The sequence below is a fragment of the Chaetodon trifascialis genome, chromosome 10, assembly GCF_039877785.1.
Source record: "Chaetodon trifascialis isolate fChaTrf1 chromosome 10, fChaTrf1.hap1, whole genome shotgun sequence".
Lineage (NCBI taxonomy): Eukaryota > Metazoa > Chordata > Actinopteri > Chaetodontiformes > Chaetodontidae > Chaetodon > Chaetodon trifascialis.
Window position 1 is genome coordinate 18,873,255 of NC_092065.1, and position 26,542 is coordinate 18,899,796.

A 26,542-nucleotide genomic window follows, 5' to 3' on the forward strand; every position below is an offset into this window, starting at 1 on the left:
ATGTTTACTAATACACAGTAACAATTACTAAATCTATACCCTTTGTTAACTGAGAAACATTATAACAGCCAGTTTTATTTCGAACCGGAAGTCATGTTTTGTCTTCGCACTGACAACGCTTGTATAAACCTCGGCTGTGCTCCGCTGAAGTGATCGCACTATCAACCTCGTCTAACTGGACAGCCAGCATCGTTTTGTCACCCAGAGACACAAACAGGTATCCCGGCGATTATAATTCATTTAATTTATTTTGGTTAAAATTCGTGTGGGACTCTGAGGTAGCATGCAGTGTTGTTGTGACTCTGCAGCTGTTGTGAACTGCGTTGTTAGGCCTGGCTGTGTTGGCGCGGATGGATGGTTAGCTCATAGCCTTGTTTCTAAGCAGCTAGCGGCTAGCAAACAATAAGGTCTCGCCATGAACATTTGCTGGACCTTGTACGTTTATACCACGTATGCTAAAAAGCGACATATTGACCACTACCTCTACATATATGTTTGGTGAAGCGGCTTTAAACAGAATGGGCCGGTTAACAGGCTAACTGTTCGACTGTTACTGTCGTTGCTAACTTAGCTAACGTTAGTAATTGGCGCTCAGCTGACCAGCTAGTAATTAACGATAGCCAGTTAAGATGATTACCACTCCCAGTCTAACCACTGGAAACAGCACTGGTGACAACTGAGGGTAGTGAAGTGGTTAGATGTTAGCACAGCTTACAAACGACTGCCAACCTAATCGATTATGTCTACCTATATTGGAGGGTGCAGTCTAGTTTCTGAGGGCACGCTGGGTAACTGTGCATGAAGCATGCACAGCTGTCTGAGTATGTTTGTAAGTATTTAGTTCGCATAATCTACATTAAGTGATACTTGGAGCCCTCGTCAGTTCATCCTTGTATGCAGTTCAAAATTTCGGTCAGAATACTGATATTTTAATATATATATATATATATATATATATATATATATATATATATATATATATATATATATATATTCACTTATGAATCTAGTAATATGTAGCAAGTTACCCAGGGCCCAACACTAACTTTTAAAGGTGGTTCCCAGGCTGGCAACCAGGCCTCAGCTTTTGGTAGCCAAAACTGAAAATGTGGTTGCCATTTTGAATGCAAAATAGATTTTTTTTTTTAAATTTAATTTGCCAAATAAAATGGTAAATATAACTGTCAAAGAAATGTAGTGGAGCGAAAAGACAAATTTTCCCCCCCTGGTGGAGTAGAACTACAAAGTGGAGTGGTTTAACAAGAGACTGAGGTAAAGTACCAGTACCTTAGACACCTTAACATATGAAGTAGCTAATTACGTTTATAAAATCATAGTTATAGAAGCAAACTGTTAACTCTTATGGCAGTTCACATATGCCTAATTCTCCATGGTTGCACAGAAGTAGATTGACACTCATACCATGAATCATAATAACAGTGAAAAAACGCAACTGTATAACATACTAAGATTCAACGTCGATCTCCCAAGTGTTAACCGTATGTAACTTGAGTAAACGTATAACTGGGGGGGACCGATATGAATCCATAGCCCCACCCAGAATGTGCATTAGACAATCACATGCTCAGGCTTTTATGTGAAAGTAAGTGCATGAGAGTGAGTGAGTGACATTGCAACTATAGATGTGACTTTACATGATTTGGAGTCTGTTTTATTGACAAATCTGACAGCGTCTTTGGTGAAGTAGTCAGCTGGACAGGAGATTGATCAGAATGCTATAGCAACCGAACATGAGCCTTTTATTATTTTATTATCCTCAAGTAATGGTGTTCCATTATTGGTGGGACAGTCCATTACTGGTTGGGCTCTTTTAGAAATCTCCTCATGTTTGCTTGTTTTACAAAACAGAAAGTGCTAAGTGTTTCCTGTGGAGATTTTTTTTTTCTGTGATGTTTTAAAGGGCTGCACCACCTCCTAATACCAGATATTAAAAAAATCATCATGAATGAATGATTTGATTAGAGTTTAAACCAAGTGTTTAACATTAGTGTTTTCCCCTTTCTTATCGTATTTGTGGTGGGAAAGACGTTTGCTTTATTTTTATCTGTTCATTACCATAGCCCATAAATACATTCCTTGTGATGCAGACTATTGTACACAAATACACTGATACGTTTGAGGAAGATTTTCAAGTGTCCTACTGAATTCAAGTAACAGACATCAAGGTCACACAGAACCCAGGAGAGATTTCATAAGGTAACTGCTATTATTGGTGTACAGTGACACTTTTTGGGCAGTTTCTACAATAAGATGTGTGATTTTTAGTATAGCTCTTGATTATGAAATATATCTGGCAACTACAGGTTGTTGAAAATATGGATGTTTGTCAGAGCTTTAGTTTGATAATGTTTGAATGTCCAGTACTTCCCGGGGATGGACAGAAGTGTCGGCGTGATACAAAAACTACAAAATCCAATGTCACTCTGCGTGTATGTGTGTATGAACTGCAATGTAGACTGGACTCTTTACTAACAGATGGAGTGACAGCTGACCCATGAACGGGTCCAGCACGAGTTGAATGCACATCAGTAGGTCTGTGTTAAGTACGTCTCATATGAAATGGCTGTCTTCACTACACTGCATGTTTAGAAACTATGGTCAACTCTCTCATCCACATCCAGACTGTCCACTGTCTCACTCCCTCTCCCTCTCTCATTGGGGGAGAGGGGGTGGGGATCAGGCCTCACGGCTAGAGTAACAAACATGTTGTGCTGCAACAACAACCACCTATGTTTTGAGGAAATGGATCAGATGATTGAACGCAGAATTTGTTTTATCTTATTTTTATTTTTTTTGCCTGTGGTGGAAAAACATTCAGAGCAGAAACACTGCTGCTCATATGTTCCATTTTTTCCCCTTGAGGTATGTAGAAAAAGTCTGAAAAACCACTGATCGAGAACACATACTTTTGAATAGATGTTAGCTATTTCCTGACAGCAGCAGAATGTTGTGTGGTTGTGTGTTATGTTTCACTGGCCAGCAGTTTTGAAATTGGAGTTAATTTTGGCCCAGTTGTGTCTTTATCTCAACAAAACAGTAATAATTATTAGTCTCATGTGTTCCAGTGCAGTACTGGTGTTATTGGATGTTCCCAGCAGATGTGAGTGAAGACAGCTGCAGCTGAAAACACAGTTTTTCTGATGACATTTGCATATTTGTTTTAAAGCAATGCTCTGCTGACACCAGGATTTCTGTCATGACTTTTAGATGTCATTTAGTCCTCCTGCTGTAAACCAGATGAAATGCACCAAATGTAATTTTGTGTCGATAATGCTTTGTTTTCCAGTTGAGCACCTTTGGGGAAGCCCACCCCCCCGAGTGGCCACCATGGGGGACGATAGCGAGTGGATGAAGCTTCCCATCGACCAGAAATGTGAACACAAGGTGATCCACTGGCTGATGTTTGGCCTCAGTGATATTCTTTGCAGTTTACCTCAGTTCTCTTTCTTGATTTCCTTCAAGTCAAGTATTGACAGGAGATGTTTGTCATATCTCACCTGGCCCGTATATTTTCTCCTCCTTGAATGCTTTTGAATGAGATGTAACACTGCAGTAAATCTTTTCTTTATCCTTTACTGTTTTTATTTCTGTTTTATGTTTAGCTTCCAAACTTTTTTGGAATTGGGGTCTTATTAGAGCCACCCAGCTAGAATTAATGCCATCTAATACAACAGCCCAATAGCGCAATAGATGGAGAAAAACAGGCAATTTCAATATGTAATCTTGGCATCAAGAGAATCAAAAAAATAATTACTCCCAGCAGGTACTGCTTTTGAAACTTTGTAAGCATATGAGCTGGAGTTAATTTTAGACTCTACAGCCAATTGCAAATCAGTGTAGAAGTGGAACCACAGCAGGCATAATAAGCAGACTGACCACAGGCTAAACTCAATTTCCTGCTTCAGTGCCATTTTAACATCACTGAAATGTCTTTTTATGTCCTTAAGTCTTTTTTGGTCTGTACATCATGAAACCATGACTGCAACAGTTTCATGAGTGCAGATGAGCTTTCTCCTTAAGCTCACAAATTAATGTTGGAAGAAAATACAACAATTTCCCACCGTACACATGGAAGGCAGATGGAAGAAAAGATGACCTATAACAGAGATATTTGGTGGCTACGAATGTAGGTCACATCCCCCGTTCACTATACAGATCTCCATCTTCTACTAAACAAGACATTCGTCTGTTTGTCCACGCGCATTTAGTTTAGCTTTTTTCTGTCTTAAACGAGAAAGAAAAGCTCGACTGAATGGGTTTGATAAACTCCAGTTTATTAAATTTTGTATACCCCTTTCTCTCTCTTCAACCATGACTCTGTAACTGTTGCTCGTCTTCAGGTGTGGAAAGCCCGTCTGAATGGTTATGAAGAAGCTCTGAAGTTGTTCCAGAGGATCACAGATGAGAAGAGTCCAGAGTGGGGGAAGTTTCTGGGACTGATAAAGAAGTTCGTCACTGACTCCAATGCCGTGGCTCAGCTTAAAGGCCTGGAGGCTGCCCTGACCTTCATTGAGAATGCCCACGTAGCTGGCAAGTAAGTAATAGTTCCAGCAACAAATGGTCTGCCATTTGTGAGGTTTCAGCTTTTTTGCCAGAAAGTGCTGCATTGGTTTGCCGAAGCCCCCCGGGTTAGCCCACCCACTCCATTCAAATGAATGAGTGGCCTCCACAAGTTTTTCTGAATGTGGCCTTAGTCTTTGGAATGAGATGTTAAACACTCAGTTTAAAGGAGCATAGATGGCTGAAGGGAAAACCAAAGTGTACAGAATAAAGTAGTTTGTGAGTGAACACTAAAATAGGGTGGAGAGTTAAAATGGTGAAATGAGGAATAACCTACTACATGAATACAGCAATGTATTCTGTCAAATATTTTCAATCCACATCACAGTTACATTGTCATTCGGTGGGAAACACTGTTTCGTGCTTGGAGCGTTACTCCCAGGTGCTCCCAGCTGCACTGAGAGCACAACCTCACCCACCATTTAATTGCAGACAATAAGTCTTTCTTCGTGGCAAGTAATGCATTAATGATACAGGGGCACTGTAACCTAAATCAAATGCAGCTATTATTATATCAAGACTATTTGTCAAGTCAAAAGGTCTGCTGTGAGAAAGGTCTCAGAACAATGAGCCAGCCACAGCCACACCTGAACAGGCTACATCTGCACCCACAATGTCAGAGATGCTTAGTAATACTGTAGTTCTAGTCCTGTTGAGCCTCCAACCTAGAAGGGATCCAGTCGAGCTCTGTGTTAGATGTCTCATGCTATCAGTCAAAGATGAGCTTTTGAAAATGAGCGATCATGATCGTGCCAAGTGATTGGCCAGGCCTTCACTAATCTGCTTTTCTACTGAGAAGTGATGTTTTGTCTCCATTTGTGTCGATTATACATATCTAAAGTAAGTTTCAGTTCTTTGCAGGTTGATTTTCACTCTCAAGTGAGCGCCAATGGCTGCTTGGAATGGCTGTTAGTGATTTGAAGTAAACATGTTTAGTGTATACTGTGTATACTGGCCTTTTAAAAGCCCACATAATTGAGCTTTTGTATGTATGTCCTTTGCTACAGGACGACAGGTGAGGTGGTGTCCGGCGTAGTGACCAAAGTGTTCAACCAGCCAAAGGCCCGAGCCAAGGAGCTGGGCTCAGACATCTGTCTCATGTACATCGAGATTGAGAAGGCTGAGGTGGTTCAAGACGAGCTCCTCAAAGGACTGGAGAACAAGAACCCCAAGATAGTGGTGGCCTGCATTGAGACACTCAGGAGGGCTCTGAGGTCAGTGCTGCTCTCATGGGTTAGAATGAAAAATTTCTGATTTTCATGCATTTTTACACAGGTATAAACGACCATCGCAAATGTTATTATATCTATGTGGCTTTTGCTTTTTGCTGCCCAGCCGGCTAATAATAGCCAGCTATTTAGAAAATAACCAGGCTAAAACAAAAAAGCATTACTCTAGCTAGATGTTACATCAGGCATTGGCTTTTGGCAGTAAAGATATGTACGCGGTCTGATTTTGTGGCCTTACCCAGGGTCATGTGAAAGCATACACTTCCCATGCATACAATATCATTTATATTGAATTTATATTGGTCATACAGTATAGATCTGAAAGTGTTTTTATTTTCTTATTAGTGGTTTAACAAACATTGGAAGATGTGTAACATATCAAAACTAGAATCCAAAAGATTTCTTTGGTCTTTAACAGAAAGCAACAGATTCAAGTCATTGGCCACAGCTAAGCTCTGTGGGCACACAGCACTCATTATGTCAGATTGTCTCCTCAAACCTCCCTGCACCAGCAGCAGAACAAGAGCTACTGTTCCTTGTCAAAAGTTAATCAGGGGAAGTCCTTTTTCCAGTCGCGTTTTTGTTCGCTTTTTCCTGCAGCCTTGTTTGGCGTTTTGATTTTGGTTGATAACTTGAAAGTACTGCTTCAGTCTCTCATGTCATCCAGCTGTATAGATACAGTGTATGCAATAGATGGTGCCTCCGGCTTGTGAGGTGCGTCTCTGGCACTTTCTTCTATTTGAACAGGTCAGAACCTGCTGAAATGTGGTTGTGGCAGCCTTTCGTGCAGCTTTTAGATGTTCTAATGGAAGAAATGCCAAAACCAAGAAACAGGGAATAATGTTTTTCTAAATTATGGTAAAGGGGGGAAACATGAAAACTTATATTAAAATGATATCTAGAAATATGCATCTGTAAGTCATTTATTTTGTGTTTTGGTATTGTATGGTGTCTATGGAGCTGGTGGCATGATTTTTAAGGACATGATAAACTACAACTCCAAAGCAGAACAGCGATGGCCATCGATGGACCTCACACACAAACAGGCAGCTCAGTCTCACACATACTGCAAAACTGTATTGCATGGGAGCTGCCGTGGTAATTTCATGCATCATGTAGCACGTGTGACATACATGACTAAATGATAATATAAATGCGGTGTACAGCCCTACATACCAATAAAACATGTATCAGTGCAATGGTGTTCTGTCTCCTGTCAGCTTGACTAACCATTTGTCACCTCTGTCTATCTGTCATCATCTTCATCTAGTGAGTTTGGATCCAAAATCGTGCCGTTGAAACCTGTAGTGAAGGTTTTATCCAAGCAGTTTGAGTCGAGAGAGAAGGCAGTGAGAGAGGAGGCCAAGCTCCTTGCTGTAGAGATCTATAAATGGATCAGAGATGCTCTGAGACCTCCACTGCAAAACATTAACTCTGTCCAGGTAGGGCATACTCACTCACTCACTCACTCACCCACTTTTTAATATTCAGCTTTCAGAAACAAGTTTATCTAAACGGTGGCCATTTGTTGTGTCCCTGCAGCTGAAGGAGCTAGAGGAGGAGTGGGTGAAGCTGCCTTCATCGCCTCCCAAACAAACCCGGTTCTTGCGCTCACAGCAGGACCTGAAGGCAAAGTTTGAGCAGCAACAAGCCCAAGGAGAGCAGTCTGATGGTAGGTTTAACTATGTAGCATACTGCTAACAACATTTACACAAACCAAATTTTCCTTGTTATTTTCCATTGATGTTGAGGAGTCATGGTCCAGTGTCCGCTCTTTTTGCGTTCCTCCTTCAGGGGAGGATGAGGTGGAAACGGTGGCAGCAGTGGATCCCTATGAGCTGCTGGAAGCTGTGGAGATTCTGTCCAAGCTGCCCAAAGACTTCTATGAGAAAATAGTAGGTGTATCTTCTCAAAAACCCCCCGATAGACACAAAGTCTTGTCTGTGTTAACCAGTCAAGGGTCATCTTGGATTGTCTCTTAAAATCTAATGACAAGTTCCTGATTGATTTGGTTAATGAAGGTTTTCTGTGTGATTGAATCCTAAATGTTGCAATATTTCACATTGTCTGTTCCTGTAGGAGGCTAAAAAGTGGCAGGAGAGGAAAGAGGCTCTGGAGGCTGTCGAGGTTCTGAGCAAGAACCCCAAACTAGAGAGCGGAGACTATGGAGACCTTGTCAGAGCACTGAAGAAGGTGGAGTACTTGGCACATTTTCAGTTAGGCAGTCATATCTGGAAATAGGTTATAGGAAACTTATGAGGGACATATAAGATGAATCATCAAAATTCCAAAATTTCTCACCCTAAACAAAGTTTTGCCTAACAAGACGGAGGTGGCGGGGCGTCTGGTGACTCTGCATTGTATGCTCACTGGTACTTATGTTCCAGGTTGTGGGAAAAGATGCCAATGTGATGCTGGTGACATTGGCAGCGAAATGTCTGGCTGGACTGGCCGCTGGTCTCAGGAAGAAATTTGGGACATATGCAGGACAAGTAAGTTGAAGGAAGTTCTCTGCATTCTGACAGCAATTACTTTACTATAATAACTTGTATCAAAATGTCAAGACTTTGCTTCAATGAAACCTCTATTGAATGACAATACTATTCCTCACTACTCATTCGAAGTCATAGATTGCTGCTAAGTTAGAGCTCTGTGTATTTAGGTGGTTCCAACTATTCTAGAGAAGTTCAAGGAGAAGAAGCCTCAGGTTGTCCAGGCCCTGCAGGAGGCTATTGATGCCATCTTCCTCACTGTAAGTATAGTCTTAATACCTCCATTAAATATTAAGTAGTCAGCAGCTCTTCTTGAATCATCCAATGAGGTTAAGAAGGGAAGAACTAGCTACTGTGATGAAAACAAGCTCAGGGAAGGCAAGAACACAAAGTCTGGGGTAACGTTGTCCAATCTTTTTCCGCCACTGCAGTGTGTGGCTTCTGTTGGATGTGGACCTGTAGAAATAGAAGGAATAGGCCTGTTTATATGTTCTTTTTATACAGACGATTCATTATATTTACAAAACCTGTGCTGTATCGTGATGTGTATGGTTGAAATGACTTACACTGGGATATGAGATTTTGGTCATATTGCACAGCTCTCATAAATATGCTATCTAGACTTATACATTACTCTTTACAAGCTAAGTCATTCATTAAGTTTTAATGGTACAACCCACTAAGAAGATAGGAAGGACTTAACTCACATACTTATTGGTGGATTTTCAAAAACTTATGCAACTCAGTTTTCATGAAACATCTCTCTTTAGCTAACAGTAGATAAGTGGGGAGTCATAGGAGACTGACAATATATTGTAGGTGAAGTATTTCAGGGCCTCTCTTGTAGAGCCGAAACAATGGCTCTATTAGATTAAAAAATGTCTATGTAACAATTCTGATAAATAGTTGTAAGTCATTTCTCAAAAATGCTTCTCAGTTGTGAGGATTTACTTAAGATTTTGATGGCGATTTTTCACTTTTAACATTTTATAGACTAGATGAGACATTGATTAATGGAGAAAATGATTGGCAGACTAATTGATAATGACTACAATCATTAGTTGCCAGTACCTAATATACCCCCTCAGTGTTCACCAGTGAGCCATTTTTTCAAAAGGCAATCTTCATTTGCGTTGGCATGACCCGCCACTACAGGGCTGCTGCAAACCCTCATGTATTGACTGCTGTTATTTATAGAGCACTTTACTGACTCTCCAGACCAGTTTCTAATGCATTTCCAGGACACAAATTGAATAGATTTATGGGTTGTTACTGTTTCTGTAGTGTATATAATATCATTTTCATGATATCTTTTTCCCAGACCACTCTCCAGAACCTGTCGGAGGACATCCTGGCTGTAATGGACAATAAGAACCCCTCCATTAAGCAGCAGTCCTCTCTGTTTCTGGCCCGCTCCTTTAGACATTGCACACAGGCCACGCTACCCAAGAGCGTCCTCAAGCCCTTCTGTGCGGCTCTCATCAAGGTATACATACTCAGAGTGGAACGGTCTTCACAGCTTTACCACCTTTCCCTTTTGGTAATACTGTACATGATAATAAGCACATGTGTTATTTCGTATAGCATGACGAAATCATATAATATGAGGTTGAAATGAAAATAAAGTTAAGATAAAATACAAAAAGGTACTGCTCCCAGGGAGCAGTAAGTAAAGTACTAATACTACCATTGATATGTGTAACATTTAAGAGCCCATCGTTGCTTCCTGCAGACACAGTGATTTTGAACTAGCGCCGGGACATTGGATAACAGGTGTGAGATGATTTCAGGTGCTTTATGAAATCCTGAACCTGTACTCTTCTCTTTAACCATCACAGCAAGTGAATGACTCTGCTCCAGAGGTGCGAGATGCTGCTTTTGAAGCGCTGGGGACAGCCATGAAAGTGGTGGGAGAGAAAGCTGTGAACCCTTTCCTGAGTGATTTGGATAAACTCAAACTCGATAAGGTAAGGATCGATGGAAGGATGAAGGGAGAGGAGACACTCATCAGCACGGATCAATTCAATTCAAAGCAAGAGAAAGCTCCCATTTTTCTCATCATTAACCACTTTCCTTGTTGCCTTTTCCTGTGTTAACAGATAAAGGAGTGTGCTGATAAAGTGGAGCTTCCTGGAGGGAAGAAGGGTGCAGGAGGAGGTAGTGGTGGAGGGGGGGACAAAAAGCCAGCAGCTAAAGCTCCTGTTGCTGAAGCTCCATCCAAGTCCTCTGGCCCACCCAGGAAGACCCAATCTGCTGCCAGCAAGGTACACTCAGAACAGTGCACATACAGAAAACTAAAATGTATTCATTTGTCACCTGGTTGTTATTTGCTGGGTTCTGGGCCCTATGACCTGAAGGAACTTAATAACATTAACTGTCCACAGTTGTACTTGAAGTGTCTTGTGTCTCTTCTGTGCAGCCGTCTGCAGGTCCATCTAAGAAAGGCAAGCCCACCTCTGCAGCTGGTGGAAAATCCAAGAAGACTGCTGACAGTAAAGAAACGCCAGAGAGTGAACTGTCTGTAAGTTTGTGTGCATACGCTTGTCTTTCAGTTGAAACTTGTTGCAAAGTGTGTGTGCAAATAGGCCCAGATATAAGACCTGCCCCCTTTCCAACACCTGTTTTTGGAAAAGACCTTTTGAAGATGAGATACATTTGATCAGACTGCTGTAGTCTTGTGTGAAGGTTCCCTGAGATAAGAGCCCAAAGAGAAGATAGATGTTGTCCTTTTCGTTGTGTTTTATCTGTCTTCACTTCCCCAAATTGCTCCTGGTGTCTGCTGTGAAACGGGTCTGTTATCGTCAGCACTGACTTTGAGTTGTTTTCTTTGGTCATTAAAATTGTGTCAGCTCTGTTCTTATGCAGTTGTTAGAAGTGTGCCATCCTACCTCTGATTGGTTTTAGGCTCTGTGAAAAGAGCAATGAGCAGCGAGTCAGCATGTGTTTGATGACGACAGATGGCAGATCGACCTTCTTCGTCCTGACTATTCTCATCTCATTGAATTGTTTCAGTGTCATTTGCATCCCAACACCTGTGGCTCTCAGAGGAGGAGTGTTGTTTGATTTGATTTGATTATTAACTGTCGTGTGTGTTGTCACAGCCTGAGGTGTGTGAGGATCTGGCAGCGGGTGTACTTCCTGCCTCCTGTCTGCAGCAGCTGGACTCAGCCAACTGGAAGGAGAGGCTGGCCAGTATGGAGGAGTTCCAGAGGGTAAAGCCTTTTTTTCTTTCTTCATGACTGAATTCATGACAAATTATTTCATAAATGACTCTTCTGTTTGCATAGCAATGATGCCTCCTGTCATACTCCTATTTTTGCAAATTTGATAGACAAAATGATTAATCAAGAAAAATAATAGTTAGCTGCAGCCCTGCTTTGTACTAAAGTAAATATCGAAATCTTTTTCCATGAAAATATCAATGTTGAAGAAAACCACATTGACTGAACCTTGTTACTATTAAGTTTTCAGTGTGAAATGCTTAAAAGTCTGCATTGCATGTTGAAGTCTGGCGTGTCACTGCGTTCTGTCCAGTAATGTGCAGGAATGTTAATACATGCTTTCATGTTTGCTTCTAGGCCGTTGAGACCATGGATAAGGCTGTGATGCCCTGCCAGGCCTTAGTCAGGATGTTGGCCAAGAAACCAGGCTGGAAGGAGACCAACTTCCAGGTAACTGTCTCGGTTACATCAGTTGACATTTCATTGACAGTTTCCTGAAGCAGTGAGACAGCAGCTGCTTTGACTTGCACTGTAACATTGCCTCCAGAAAAATGCTTTCTAATCTTGACTGTCACATCTTTTTTGAACGTGTTGGTTGCTCAAAAACCATGGCTCCATCATACTCTGTAGAATCAGAATTCAGTGGGTACAACCCAGATACCTTAATTGCATCCACATTTCCCACACATGCGTCTTTTCCTCGCATCTTCCCTCCCACTGAAGACGCGAAGAAAGAAGAATCAAGCACATTTTTAGAGCAATGACTCGTTCTTTTGTCTGATTTAGACCAGAACAGCAGCAGTCAATAAGGGGCTGGGATGCACCCTTTCTAATGCTGTGGTCTTCTTTCTCTCCCTGTGTAGGTGATGCAGATGAAGCTGCACATTGTGGCTCTTATCGCTGAGAGAGGACAGTTTTCAAAGACGTCAGCCTCTGTGGTCTTGGATGGCTTGGTGGATAAGGTTGGAGACGTCAAATGCGGTGGAAACGCTAAAGAGGGACTGACTGCTATTGGGCAGGCCTGCTCACTGCCGTGGACTGCAGAACAGGTGTTTTGCCCATTTCTCTGGATAGAAGAAACTTCTTTTTAAGTTGCTGAAAAAGAAAAGATATTTTTACCTCACAGAAAGATCCTAAGAGTGATCAACAGACCAGAGATGTTGATGATGATGGATATACTGTATTTACACGGTTTGCATTTTCTTTGTCAGGTTGTGTCTATGGCATTTGCACAGAAGAACCCCAAAAACCAGGCAGAGACTCTCAACTGGCTCGCTAATGCCATGAAGGAGTTTGGCTTTGCTGGGTAATTTACAGTCCTTATTTGAATGCTTAGTGTAATACTGAAGCATTAGAAAATTCAAGTCAGGAATTTGCTTGCATGCTTCAGAAAAAAGTCAGCTTTAGTACCTAAGCAGAAACATTGACCTTTGATCTCCCCTCTCTTCAGTATCAATGTGAAGGGTTTCATCAACAATGTGAAGACTGCTCTGGGAGCGACTAACCCAGCTGTTCGGACGGCAGCGATCACCCTGCTGGGAGTCATGTACCTCTACATGGGAGCTCCCCTGCGCATGTTCTTTGAAGACGAGAAGCCTGCTCTTCTCTCACAGATTGATGCTGAGTTTGAGAAGGTAGGGACATTAACCTTCTCTGAATAGAAGTGAAAAAGGTTATTGATTTTCTTCAGTTTTACTATTAAAGAAAAGAGGCTGGAAGAAACGTGAGGGCTTCTCACCACTATGTCATCCTGACAATAAGATATGCAGAGAGAATGACACTTGAAAATGGAAACAAGATATTTAATTGTGTGCGTTTGTGTACTTGTCTGTCCCTCACAGATGCAGGGCCAGTCTCCACCAGCTCCGATCCGATTCACTAAGAAGACAGCAGCGGCGGAAGAGGACGGTGATGAAGGAGAAGACCAGGAAGAAGATGGAGAAGGCGGACATGACATCATGGACCTACTGCCCAGAACAGACATCAGGTAACCAAACACTGAGCGTGTAGGACACAGCCTGTCAATCGACCTGCACAAATACAGCAAAATTAAACTTCCTGCAGTCCTATTTTTGAGAACACCATATTTGATGAATGTAAATCATGAGAGCAGGTCATGCATGCATCCTTAAAAGTCTTAAGATGTTGAATTAGATTTTTACATTTTTTAAGGACATAAAAAGTCTTATTTATAATCTCAAAACGTCTTTAAATTTTGAGACGATGCCTATCGTCCTCTAGCATTTAACATTACATATTTAAATGTATGAGTGCGGAGGGGTTCTACGTATGTGTTGGGTTGTTGGTGTGTAATTATTTGTGCAAACTGAGGTTGAACTATATTTATATTATTTATTTAAGTGTGTGCTTTAGCTTAGCTAGATGAAACATTATTCAGCAGAAGTGATACGGCTACAGGAAACACTCAAGTGTTTTGGTTTGGTAAGTGAATAAATGCGTGACATAAGCATTTTAAGGTTTCATACTCTGCTGCTTCAGTCTTTGAAAGATGTGTTAAAGTGCCTTAAGTGATTTTTAAGGTTATATAATATTTAACTGTGAAATAACATGATTAAAGGGTACTGTATGCTGTGCTTAATGTAAGACTGAAGAAGTCCCAATCAAGAGTCCTGTTCCCTGTCTATTTTTATGGGTGCAATATTATCCCTCATTTCTGTCCTCCCCTCATGTCTCTCTTCTGTCTTTAAGTGACAAGATCACATCTGAACTGGTGTCTAAAATTGAGGATAAGAACTGGAAGATCAGGAAGGAGGGTCTGGATGAGACTGCAGCCATCATCTCAGACGCCAAGTTCATCACAGCCAACATTGGAGAGCTGCCTCTGGCCCTGAAAGGACGACTAAGCGATTCCAACAAAATCCTGGTCAGTTAAAGAGCAGGTGTATCCTGATGTATTAGGTTTTACTCAATGAACTGCTTTTCACAAATGGAAGGATATTAAAATCTAAGTTAAAATGGCTTATACTTGTGCTCTCCAGGTCCAGCAGACCCTGACCATCCTGCAGCAGCTGGCTACAGCCATGGGACCTGGACTGAAGCAGCATGTTAAAACACTGGGAATTCCTGTTATCACTGTACTGGGAGACAGCAAGGTATTGGGCACAAATTAGAAACATACCACCTGCAGTAGCACACACACGCCTGCATTTCTACATGCATTTGTATTTTGCATAGTATTTGAAGTTCTGTGAATGCTCATTTCTGTCCATCTCAACACAAACGCCTTTTGTTAGTAGATCGATGCACTGTGAAAATGTACAGACTGCATATGATGAAAAGGGTCAAATGAATCAGAAGAGGCATGAGAAGATGGAAACGGCGTCACTTCCCTGATTGTGTGGTGACGATGGACATGTCCCTGTTCCTCTGCAGCTCAATCTAAGGACGGCTGCCATGGCCACCCTGCAGGCCTGGGTGGAGCAGACTGGGATGAAGGACTGGCTGGAAGGAGAAGACCTGTCGGAGGAGCTGAAAAGAGAAAACCCCTTCCTACGACAGGAGGTACACACAGATGCACAATCTTCCTACTTTATTCTGCTTTCAGAAAATAGAAATTCTATTTTTTTACCCTTTGGAAACGAAGTGAAATTTCAGGTGCACATATTCCCGAGAGAAATCATAATAAACTTGATGCTGATCAGGGACTCGTGTTTTGCTGTGAACCTCTCTTCATCACCCAGGTGCTAGGCTGGTTAGCAGAGAAGCTGCCCTCCCTGAGGACCGTACCTGGGGATCTGATGCTGTGTGTCCCTCAGCTTTACACCTGCCTAGAGGACAGAAATGGAGATGTGAGGAAGAAGGCTCAGGACGCCCTGCCCACCTTCATGATGCACCTGGGCTACGACAAAATGGTCAAGGCTGCTGGGAAACTCAAAGTACTGAACTGATACATTTTACTATGACTAACAAATTACTGAGATAAATTTACTCGACTTTTCAGTGACTGGCCCCAGGCAGTGATACATAGCTGTGTTGTTTGTAATAATTGTCTCTCTGTCCTCATCTCCCTGCAGCCTGCCTCTAAGGATCAGGTGGTAGCCATGTTGGAAAAGGCCAGGGCAGTGATGCCGGCTAAACCTGCTGCTCCCGCCAAACCTGGAGGAGGGAAAAGCTCTGCAGAGCCAAGCAGGGCTGCTTCAGGTTTGTATGACATCACAGTCTTTACATCTACAGTTTGATTTGCGATGTCAAATCATATGCATGCGACTCTGTGGTAATTTCACATGTAATGTAAAGAAGTCTAAGCATTGTGCTGTCACCAGATTTTAAATCTGGGTCAATTACACCCACAACTTATCACACCTAACTCCCAAGAGTCCACTCCTCTACCCAATAATCACCATCAGTGTGTGAGTTTGTGAATGGTGGAGCCAGAGGCAAATTGTAAAGTGATGGGGGTTAAAGCGCCACATAAGTGCAAGTCATTTTCAAATGCGAATGCACTGTGTGGTGTCAGATGTTTTGATATTGTGTTCAGTAATTGGTTAATGAAGACGTTATATTCACACACTTGACGATTTTGACCCGTGCCTCTCCTCTGCAGCCTCCAGGTCTCAGCCAGCTTGTGATGACTTGGACGGTAAACCTGAAGTGAAGAAGGTCCGAGGAGGAGCGGCTGCTAAGAAGGTATGTCTGTCTGAATCAAGTCCTGTCTTGTTTTCCAGTGTGCACACAGGAACAGAGAAGTGTTGATATTTAGGTACTCTGGCTAGACAGCCATTTGAAGATTTATCACAATAAAAATGGATTGAGGGTGCAATCAGATTAATCCGATTTGGATTTTGCTCCCCATTCATTTCAACAATAAACAGAGTGAATTCAGTTTTGTTTCACTTCTGACTTAAATTTTGAGACACTTAAGTGAAAATCTGTACCTGTGTCAGTTATTCACGTCCACCATTCATACTTGAGTTGTTGTCAGTTCTGTTAGTGGTTGTCCAGATCAGGCATGCACATTATTTCCTTTTGGTCTGTGCACACCATTAGGTTTTTATGTGTCATTTCATGACCATGAAGTGTAAATATGATGTGGTTTTTCTACTCACTCAGCCTCCCTCCCCTCCCGAGGAACCTGTCCCTCCCCCTCCCTCCAAGGACAAGGACAGTAATGCTAGTAAAAAGGCCCCCAGCAAAGGGAAGGCTGCTGCTGGCAGTCAACAGGTAGATGTGTAGCAGGGGTCCTCATGATGAAACTCGGCCCAGAATGCCTTGACATTTAATCTACATGCTGCTACTTATTAATGCCAACAGTGAACCCCAGAGCAAGGTTTCTGTTATCTGGTAATTACCCTTTTTTGACCGGGAAAATTATTTCAATCTCTTGTCATAACGTCCAGTGAAAGTAATTCCATCTTTGCATAGTTTGTATTGTACTAAAATAGCCTAAAATTAAAGATTGCAGGTACCTTCTATTTAAAGAATCAAATAGATATTTTTTTGTTTCACTAATTTATTGAACATGAACCAAACCGTTGTTGTTTCATTGCTTCATTCTGTCAAAGTACGTGCTCTGATTCAATGCTGTAGCCTGCCTAGCCGCTACAACGGCAAACAGCAACAAGTAAGGGAGATCACACATGGTCAAACAAGCAAACCCAAACAAGTATTTAGTGAAAGCATGACAATGACAGCAAGTCTGAGATACAGTCTGAAGACGCGGAGACCATTGGGAGAAATTTGGGAGGAATAATGTGTTCACCAGATGAACATCGAACATGAAAACATCAGCTCTCTGAGCACAGTCAGTGTAGTGACAGTCTGTCTCATCAATTGTGTTTAAGCTCAGTAAACACAAATAATATTGGAGTTACCGGAGTTTCTCCCATTTATCTTGAACATTGAAACCTATTTGTTTTGACAGAAACCCTGCTCTGGAGTCCACGAGTAGCAGACGTAGGCAGAGTTTCTCAGCAGAGACTTGTTGGCCTGACAGATGTTAACCTTGGATCTTGGCTCAGTCTAATCTCTCTAATCACTAACACTACCACTGAGGATACAGCTGTATGATCAAATGCACATGGACATGCAGTGTTAGCAGGGTTCATACAAAGTCTTGAAAGTTTGCAAAATGCTTCATTTTAAGTGTTTTAAAGGTGAGAAAACACAAGCACAAACTTAGAGCTTACGTCACTTTAACTTTTCAGGTCACTCCACTGCATGAAGGTGTGTTTGTGTTTTGATTTGGAATAATCTTCAGTGTTTCCTTCAACCTGTTTATCCATTAACCTGCACTGAGATCTTTTCAACATTAAACCGCTTTGTCTCCTGTTTCTACTTGACTGTCTGTCACCTACCTAACTATTGTCATCCAAATCACACAAAAGAGCCTGTGAGGAAACTGACAGTTTGTGCACACAGCTGTAAGCACACATCCATGGACAGAACGCATTGGTTCACTCACTTTTCCTCACACACACTGTCATGCTGTTACTTCCCTTCTTAGGGTGCAGCTGGTAAGAAGCCTGCAGCCAAAAGCCTGAAGGATGAGGAAGATAAGTCTGGGCCAATCTTCATCCTCGTCCCCAACGCTAAGGAACAGAGGATCAAAGAGGAGAAGCAGCTGAAGGTACCCAACTGGCTGAACAACATGTCATGATCTCAGTGGCTCAGTGCTGCAGAAGCTACATACTGTATGTCTGAGGGGTTGCAGGACACCAGTTACCAATTACCACTCAGGAGTACAGTGCAGTGCGGTAAAGCAAAGAAATAGTTATGAAACCAAACAAAATGCTTTGTCACAGCTTGTGTTACCATACCTGCACTTCCAAGGCCACAGTCAATAAATCATTGTTTTCCAAATGTGCACTGAAAAATCTACACGCTTGCACACCTTCCTCTAATGCCGTCCAGTGTGAGTGACTCTTCTGCTGACAGAGCTGTTTCTTTTCTAGATTTTGAAGTGGAACTTCATCACTCCTCGAGATGAATATGTGGAGCAGCTGAAAACTCAAATGTCCACATGCTTTGCCAAGTGGCTGCAGGACGAGCTCTTTCACTTTGACTTCCAGAGACACGTCAAGGCTATAGGAGTCATGATTGAGGTAGGGAGTGATCTCATTGCTATGAGGGGGTTGAGTGTTGGGGGTAGGCTAGTTTTAGTAATAAAGTCTGTGTGTGCATGTTTGTGTTTGACAGAGGTTGGAGAGTGAGAGCGAAGCCACCATCAGCTGTTTGGACCTGATTCTGAAGTGGTTTACCCTGCGCTTCTTTGACACCAACACCACAGTGCTGATGAAGGTGCTGGAGTATCTAAAGCTGTTGTTTGCCATGTTGAACAGAGAGAACTATCACCTGACTGAATACGAGGCCAACTCCTTCGCCCCCTACCTCATACTCAAGGTGAGTGCACGTCACACTCAGAACCATAAAAGAAGCCACAGTTAAAGCTCCCCCCCCTCACAGTTCCTTCTCTCTTCCTCAGGTTGGAGAGTCAAAGGATGTAGTTCGTAAAGATGTTCGGGCCATACTTGGCATGCTGTGTAAGGTTTACCCAGCATCCAAGGTCTTCCCTTTCCTCATGGATGGAACCAAATCCAAGAACTCCAAGCAGAGAGCTGGTAGGTCTCTACAGACAGCGAGCTTACCGGCTAAAGTTGCACAAATCTGTCTGATCAATTTTAAGCCTCTTTGATGGAGAAATGTTGGAAGAGACGTATTCTAACATTGTTTATGTGGTTTCCTTTCTTTTCTCAGAATGTCTGGAGGAGCTGGGTTGTTTGATAGAAGGCTATGGGATGAATGTATGCCAACCGACTCCAGCAAAGTCTCTGAAGGAGATTGCCGTTCACATCGGTGACAGAGACACGTCTGTCCGCAATGCTGCTTTGAACACTGTGGTGGCTGTCTACAATGTCTGCGGGGACCAAGTGTACAAACTCATAGGAAATGTAAGACAGATACCATTATCATACTTTATAGGGTGTCATGAGAGCTCCAAAACCTACTCTCTACAGTTTGACTTTACCCCCCCCCCCACTTCCTTTGCAGTTGTCAGAGAAAGACATGAGCATGCTTGAAGAGAGAATCAAGCGTTCAGCGAAGAAGACTCCTGCAGCTCCTGCCAAGCAGAGTGCGACAGAGAGGTCTCAAAGAGAGCACCCAACTAACCCCAACGCCACCTTCCTCCGCAAGCCTGCACAGGAAGACCCCAATAAACTCAAGTAGGTCACCTCTGACTCTTGGCTGCAGGATATGTTCATCTTAGCTGAATAAAAACCAGTAAGGAGCCAATGATATATGTTCACCATAAAATATGGAATGTTGAGGAACAAAAATCCAGTGCATGAGCACTTTGTTAGGTTCTAAATAGATGCAATAAATCAATATAATTCATTCAGTTGAGTATATATTACAAAAGCAGAATACATGCAAACTAAAAATAAGACACGTGTTGCGTTAAGACTTTCAGCCGCATATAAAGTAACAAATCGTTAAAAACATTGTCAAGTGCATAGCAAGCTTTCTAAAGTCATCTTACCAGTTAAAACTCATATTTCAGTGCCTGTGTAAAACATATTCATTCCTCTACTTTCAGTATTCATGTTTATTTTACAACATTCAGTCAGAGTGAGCATATTTGGCTTTTAGATGCGGATCAATACAAAAAGACTGACAAAGTGAAAAGGATTACCATCAGCTTCTCTAACAAGTGAGGCAGTTTGCTCATTTGAGCCGTCTGAAGTTAGTTGGGCTGGAGGTTCCTTTAGGAGGGACATTATCGCACAAATGAATATACCTGAATGTTTTCATGGTAAACATTTACCTCCATGCAAATATAAAATGTCTGTTTCCATTTATGCATTTGACGTAGATCTGAGTGGGGAAATTAATGATTTGCTGAGAAGAAATACATTCAGAAAATAATGGTGCTTCTTCAGGGAACTATGAATAAATAATCATTAGCAGTGGGCAAGAAATAATCATCAGAATTCAACTTCCCACCAGCACACACTGCATCACTTTTTCAAAACGTGTATCTGTACAGCGCTGTGGATAATGAGGTGTTTCACTGCGATACGACCCCAACACCCCCAAGAATACACACACACACACCAACTTCTGTTTTACAAAAATCTCTTATCTAGTGATGTGCAATGACACTTGAAGCATTCTTTTACAGGCAGAAGACTAGCATGCTACCAAACTGATGCAGTTCACTTTGTCTGATAAGGTCTCGTAGTCGGATGTGAAATGTCTTGAATGCATTAAGATCCAACTTTTCCAACTGTTCTTCATCAGCATGTCAGCCATTCTGTCAACCAACCACCTCTCAGATGTGCAACATGTTGTGCACTGTCGTGACTTGACTGCGTTTAGATTCATGCCATGTTCCTTTTGAATGTTTGTCTTCTGCTCACAACTAATCTGTCCTTCTCTTCTCGTCTCATTTTACTGACTCATTGCATGTCGGGTTGCTCTCGCAGACACACTGGTACATGAAATCCCATCCATGTGTCTGTGAAACCAACCTCCCTTTTTAAGTGTGTGTGGCTGGCTGGTGGGCCGACTGCCCCCGTTCTGCCTGTCTCTTAACCCTTCATCTCTCTTCCTGTGTGATTTCCTCCTTTCTCTGCTCTGCCTGCCTTCCGCTCTGGAGCAGAATAATGTATCGCACGTATAGGATGTGAGTACCTCCTCCTCCTCCTCCTTGTCCCTCTTTCTACCTGTGGTCATCCTAAGAACTCCACTCTGAATGCAATCTAATGCTCATCGTTCATTAAACTAGTGGAAAGAGAGATTTGCTGACATTTGAGTTTTAGTCGTGCTTCTTCACATGGTAGGCAGTAAGGGTCTGTTCTTCCTCACTGTCACATGATAGGTGAAGTACCAGACTAATGTTTTAAATGTCCTGATGTCACTTTCAAATGTGGTTCTTTCTTCTTCACCTTCACCCCTCCCTTTGTCTTAGTAGTGGATGTTATGCATACTGGAAATGTCGTCTGTGCAGTCCGACACAATCTCGCCAGCTCCAAATGTAGACACACTTTGTATTTTTTGACTGTTGCGAAAAGGAAATGTCACTAATTGATGGTCATGTTTTTTAAACTTCTTATAATTAGCAACAGTTTGGATTGGTTTTGTGCTGTGAAATGTTTCCTTGAAAAAAGAGGACTAAAAATGAATATGACAAAGTAGCCAGCTGGACTTAAATGAGAAAAAAGACCCCAGTGTCCAAGCAGAGGCACACAAACGGCTGTTTTCCACACAATGTTCTTGATTGATCACCTAGATAGAAGAATCTAGAGGAGAATGTTCTATACTGAACCAATAGCTGCCGTTAAAGCAACATCATGTAACTATTTTACTTTAAAGCAACAACTTGAGAATCTTTTTGATGGTAAACTGACTTTTAACAGAGAGGTAGGTGCCTCCGTCGCTCCCACTCTGCAGCCTGAACCCAGCTAGTCTTAGTCTCGCAATTAGTTTCCAAACGGCTTGTCAAAAATCTGACCAATCTTTTGAAATTTGTTTGGAAAAAAGATTTGTAGTGTAATTTTCTTCCGGTTGCGTTTCTGCCCGTAAGACACAGCTGCAGGCCTCCTGGGAGCATGTGCAGGCAGCTGCAAAGGTTCGAAGAAGAGATGTGGTTGTGACACCGGGTTCATGTCAAAGAAAAACATAATATCTTGCTTGTATTGTAGAATATATATTTACTACTAACAACTATATATTAACTGCTGTCATAATTTAAACTACTCTTCTGAAGTGCGTGGCAAAGTTTTGGTGAGCAGGCGTATGGAGAACAGTGATGCAGGGTGTCAGATCCATTGAAAAGAGTTGGCAGACTCACTTCTCATGCTCATTAACGGGCTGAGCAAGCAGGCGTGCTGCTCCATTGGAAACTTATCTAAATGCACAGAAGAGCTCAGTCTCGAGATGATTTTTAGAACATCTTAGTCTCAGTAAAAAATATTGACAGAATGCCGTTGATGAAAAACCAGCCTTCAGTCATCCCTTCAGTCGTCCACAGATGATGTAACTGCAGATCGGCACAAGCCTGATTCAATACTGCAAGTGTTAGTAATTAATGAATTATTCATCATTAACATGCCAAAAATCATTGAAGGAAAATGCAGTTTTTTTTTACATTTTTTTTTTAAACATTTTTTTAAATTGTCAGGGTAGCTTTTGAGTGTGTTTGTTTTTTTTTTCCTTTCTAAAGGAAACAAATACTGACTGTTGGTTTTAGATCAGTGCTGACGAGCTCCAGTCCTGACAGTCTAATTGTAGTTTGGACAAGATCAGGTTCTACGCAGGCTTCAATGTTTTATTAGGTTCTGCCAAACAGATCCTCATTAGACTGAGAGCGGGAGGCACTCGAGGGTGAACCCAGTGAACTGACCTTCTCATTTAAATGTTTGATTAACTGGAATTTGTTCTGAACTTATTTGGATAAAGATGGTTTTTCACCCAAAAATCAGTGTCGGATTCTCAAACTAATAATAGTAAAAGCTTGTGTCACTGGACTGGAGTTTAAAGGCACTGATCGATGATACTCTGGACTAAATATACTGTCCTGTCCCCTCTCTTCCCCCCCATGTCCACCATCTACCTTTCAATCCTTTCGTCCATCCAGCCAAGCCCGTCAGAACGCCCAGCTCAGCGAGTCCTCCCATCCATCCATCCCCAAGGAGTTCCAGCTAGACCTGGACATGATTGAAATGGACCAGAGCAGAGTTTGTGAGCTGCCGGACCTCGTCCAACACAAGCTGGATGAGCTGCTGGAGCCCATCATGATCCCCGAACCCAAGTAAACACACTCTTCTGCTTGTGTTTCTAACAGACACCGAAGCACATACACAGTTCACATTGACCCTAAAGCATTAAAAATACAGACATGTTTTTGTGACTAATATCGCTTGTGTTTCTGTGTACAAAGGATGCGTTCTGTCTCTCCACACTTTGATGACCTCCACAACAGCACGGCCTCCACCATCAACTTCGTCATCTCTCAGGTCGCAAGTGGCGACATTAACACCAGCATACAGGCACTGGCACAGGTATAACACACACACATAAATACATGGTTTGGTCTAACACATTTTCAATTATCAGGGCTCCTGTCAATGATAAAACCGAGCTGCAGAGTCTGGTGATAACTCTCTGGGGTCATCACTACGAGTGACCCCTCTCACATTGTCACAATACATTGTTTTTATAAAGATATCCATTATTGTTGCTTTAAGGTGACATCAAAATTGTGCGTTTTGTCTCCGCAGATCGACGAGGTGTTGCGGCAGGAGGACAAAGCAGAAGTCATGTCAGGACACATCGATCAGTTCCTTATCGCGACCTTCATGCAGCTGAGGCTCATCTACAGCACACACATGGCTGACGACCGCCTGGACAAAAAGGACATCATCAAACTGTACAGCTGCATCATAGGAAACATGCTGTCTGTGAGTCACTGCTACTCTGCCACATACGCTAACATGACATATCACTAACAGCAATGACAACGATGAAGAACCTGAGGTGGACACTGGATGTGGAGACACTGACGTCTTTATGAACCTCCTCTTGTCTGTTTCTGTCAGTTGTTCTCCATGGAGGCCTTGGCCAGAGAGGCGTCCATGGGTGTGCTGAAGGACCTTATGCACGGTCTGATTACACTGATGCTGGATAGCAGAGTGGAGGACATAAAAGATGGACAGCAGCTCATCCGATCAGTCAACCTGCTGGTGATCAGAGTTCTGGAAAAGTCTGACCAGACCAACATGATCAGGTTAGCATGGTTACAGTGTCTTATGACATTTGCTCAGGACCTTCACATTGTTCCAAACAGTCATTCAACAAATTCCAATAATTCCAATTAATACTGCTGGTTATCTGTAGGGCATCTTAAACCAAACTGACTCTGACGTAAAGTTCAGATTCCACGCAAACAAATAATTTAATGTTCAGCATTACTAGCATTGTGTGTGTCCTTGAGCTCAAACAATTGTGTGGAATGCATTTCTTTCCTCATAAATATAACGTTCTTAAAAGCAAACTACCACAGTGCTTTATTTTGCATCGAGGCTTCTGTAAATGATGTTAATGGCTCAGACATAGCTGGCTTAGCTGTAAAGTATTTTAGATCTCCTCCCTGCTGCTCATTAAGCGATTTCAACTAAGTCGGCACACTGACCTGTTTGGACGGGCCTGGTCCCAGACGGCGTGTCGAATATGCAGACGCTGACGAAAGTCACTCTCCAAGAAACTAAACATTATTGTTCATTTGACTCCTCCCTCCCTTCTTGTCTCTCTGCAGTGCTCTGCTGGTTTTGCTTCAGGACAGCTTGGTCACGACAGCCGGTCCCATGTTCTCCGAACTGGTCATGAAGGTAAGGAGTGTAACGGCAGAGAACCTGACACCTTCTACAGCCTACACACACTCACCCTGCCGTCCATTAAGATGGCACATCACACACGTCAAACTGACTCTTCTGTGTTTGTGTTCAGTGTCTGTGGAGGATGATCCGCTTCCTCCCAGAGACCATCAACAGTATCAATCTCGATCGGATCTTGCTGGATGTTCACAACTTCATGAAGGTTTTCCCCAAAGAGAAGCTAAAGCAGCTCAAGAGTGACGTCCCACACAGAACCCTCAAGACTCTGCTGCACACACTCTGCAAGCTCACCGGAGCCAAGGTAACACACACATGTAAACACGCACGCACGTGTGAAATATATCGAATCATAGTCTGAGCAGCGTCTAGTTAAATGGTTTCGATCCTGGCGGAGTTATTTGTGTTTACTGTGTTTACTTCTCGTCCTGAGATTGAATTTATTTGTTTGAATGCTCTGATGAACAGATCCTGGACCACCTATCAATGATAGAGAACCGTAATGAGTCAGAGTTGGAGGCCCATCTGAGGCGGGTGGTCAAACACTCTGGAAACCTGTCAGGATTGAAGAGCGACCGCGGCAACGAGAAGAGCGGCCTGCGCACGGTGAGCAACACCACACCAACGACACACTCCAGTGGCCGTTCAGGTTGACGTCAAGAGTTCAGTTGCCTCTCGTCTTCAGGATGACTGTGTTGAAATGAATTCTGTAATAGAACATAATTGTGACTATGGATATAATGAGGATTGGTCCTTTATGTTTTGTTCCCAGGAGGATCGAATGTCAAAGGCTAAGGTTAGTGACATCCTGTCTGAAATATTTAAGAAGATCGGCTCCAAGGAGAACACTAAAGAGGTCAGTTCAGCTCCATCAAGCACCTTCAAATCACCCTCAACTCACTTTTTGTTACATTTCTGACTTGAAATAATGTCTGTTGAAGTTTTGTTGAATTTGAGGTATGCTATGCAGGATTTATACAAACTCAGACTTATACAGAAGTAGTCCTCACTTCTGACCCACTAGAAATGTGTGGTGGTGGTGGTGTGTTTGCAATCAGTAACAATTCCTGCATAGTACACCTTTAACTTCAGACAGAAAACAAAGGGTTATTATGAGAAAGAGCCTGGAAAACATTCAGTAATGTTTCAATACTGTGTCTGATCTTCTCCTCAGGGTTTGACAGAGTTGTATGAGTACAAACAGAAGTACTCAGACGCTGACGTGGAGCCCTTCCTCAAGAACACGTCCCAGTTCTTCCAGAGCTACGTGGAGCGAGGCCTTCGTTTGATTGAGTCTGAGAGAGAGGGCAAGGCTCGCATCCAGACCTCAACAGGTACAGCTGGAAGCTGTCATCGTGCTAATCGGTCAGAATGCCGTCAGGAGTTTATCGTAACACTGGTGTGTGTGTGTCTCTGCAGTGATCCCTCAGCACGGCGTGGAGTCCAGTCTGAGCACTAACAACGAAGAGCTGAAACCAGCTGTTTACTATGAGAGACTCAAGATCCTCAGACAAAGACAAGGCCTGGAAAACACCTCCAGGGTTAGTTCACTCATACACACTCGGATACACACTCGGTCAGTCCTCTTCCATGGGGTGCTGTACGCCCCCACTGTACATATACATGTCATTCCAGTAGAAAAATGCTGAAGGTGTGATTCTGTTTGTTGA

General features: G+C 42.5%; 1 protein-coding gene across 3 annotated transcripts in view; it reads left to right on the plus strand.

The window, feature by feature from the left end:
* Positions 1-108: 108 nt before the first annotated feature.
* ckap5 (cytoskeleton associated protein 5) overlaps positions 109-26,542 on the plus strand; it is a 29,348-nt gene continuing 2,914 nt past the window's right edge. Inside the window, exons 1-44 of one of the 3 annotated variants that reach the window (XM_070971574.1) lie at positions 114-217; positions 3,308-3,405; positions 4,362-4,555; positions 5,589-5,795; positions 7,081-7,252; positions 7,353-7,482; positions 7,605-7,705; positions 7,890-8,003; positions 8,198-8,302; positions 8,473-8,562; positions 9,624-9,788; positions 10,141-10,269; positions 10,402-10,566; positions 10,722-10,823; positions 11,404-11,514; positions 11,881-11,973; positions 12,387-12,572; positions 12,735-12,829; positions 12,974-13,157; positions 13,365-13,510; positions 14,233-14,407; positions 14,523-14,636; positions 14,917-15,045; positions 15,225-15,419; positions 15,558-15,684; positions 16,088-16,170; positions 16,594-16,704; positions 17,987-18,109; positions 18,435-18,584; positions 18,679-18,882; positions 18,965-19,100; positions 19,237-19,430; positions 19,531-19,703; positions 21,143-21,166; positions 23,120-23,293; positions 23,423-23,543; positions 23,763-23,942; positions 24,081-24,268; positions 24,797-24,869; positions 24,988-25,176; positions 25,341-25,478; positions 25,645-25,728; positions 26,047-26,206; positions 26,292-26,413. In XM_070971574.1, the coding sequence (XP_070827675.1) occupies positions 3,349-3,405; positions 4,362-4,555; positions 5,589-5,795; positions 7,081-7,252; positions 7,353-7,482; positions 7,605-7,705; positions 7,890-8,003; positions 8,198-8,302; positions 8,473-8,562; positions 9,624-9,788; positions 10,141-10,269; positions 10,402-10,566; positions 10,722-10,823; positions 11,404-11,514; positions 11,881-11,973; positions 12,387-12,572; positions 12,735-12,829; positions 12,974-13,157; positions 13,365-13,510; positions 14,233-14,407; positions 14,523-14,636; positions 14,917-15,045; positions 15,225-15,419; positions 15,558-15,684; positions 16,088-16,170; positions 16,594-16,704; positions 17,987-18,109; positions 18,435-18,584; positions 18,679-18,882; positions 18,965-19,100; positions 19,237-19,430; positions 19,531-19,703; positions 21,143-21,166; positions 23,120-23,293; positions 23,423-23,543; positions 23,763-23,942; positions 24,081-24,268; positions 24,797-24,869; positions 24,988-25,176; positions 25,341-25,478; positions 25,645-25,728; positions 26,047-26,206; positions 26,292-26,413 (5,913 nt within the window). In that variant the 5' untranslated portion in view covers positions 114-217; positions 3,308-3,348. Of the gene's footprint in view, positions 218-3,307; positions 3,406-4,361; positions 4,556-5,588; positions 5,796-7,080; positions 7,253-7,352; positions 7,483-7,604; positions 7,706-7,889; positions 8,004-8,197; positions 8,303-8,472; positions 8,563-9,623; positions 9,789-10,140; positions 10,270-10,401; positions 10,567-10,721; positions 10,824-11,403; positions 11,515-11,880; positions 11,974-12,386; positions 12,573-12,734; positions 12,830-12,973; positions 13,158-13,364; positions 13,511-14,232; positions 14,408-14,522; positions 14,637-14,916; positions 15,046-15,224; positions 15,420-15,557; positions 15,685-16,087; positions 16,171-16,593; positions 16,705-17,986; positions 18,110-18,434; positions 18,585-18,678; positions 18,883-18,964; positions 19,101-19,236; positions 19,431-19,530; positions 19,704-21,142; positions 21,167-23,119; positions 23,294-23,422; positions 23,544-23,762; positions 23,943-24,080; positions 24,269-24,796; positions 24,870-24,987; positions 25,177-25,340; positions 25,479-25,644; positions 25,729-26,046; positions 26,207-26,291; positions 26,414-26,542 lie in introns of all 3 variants that reach the window. The other 2 variants (XM_070971577.1, XM_070971576.1) reach the window with 2 other exon arrangements.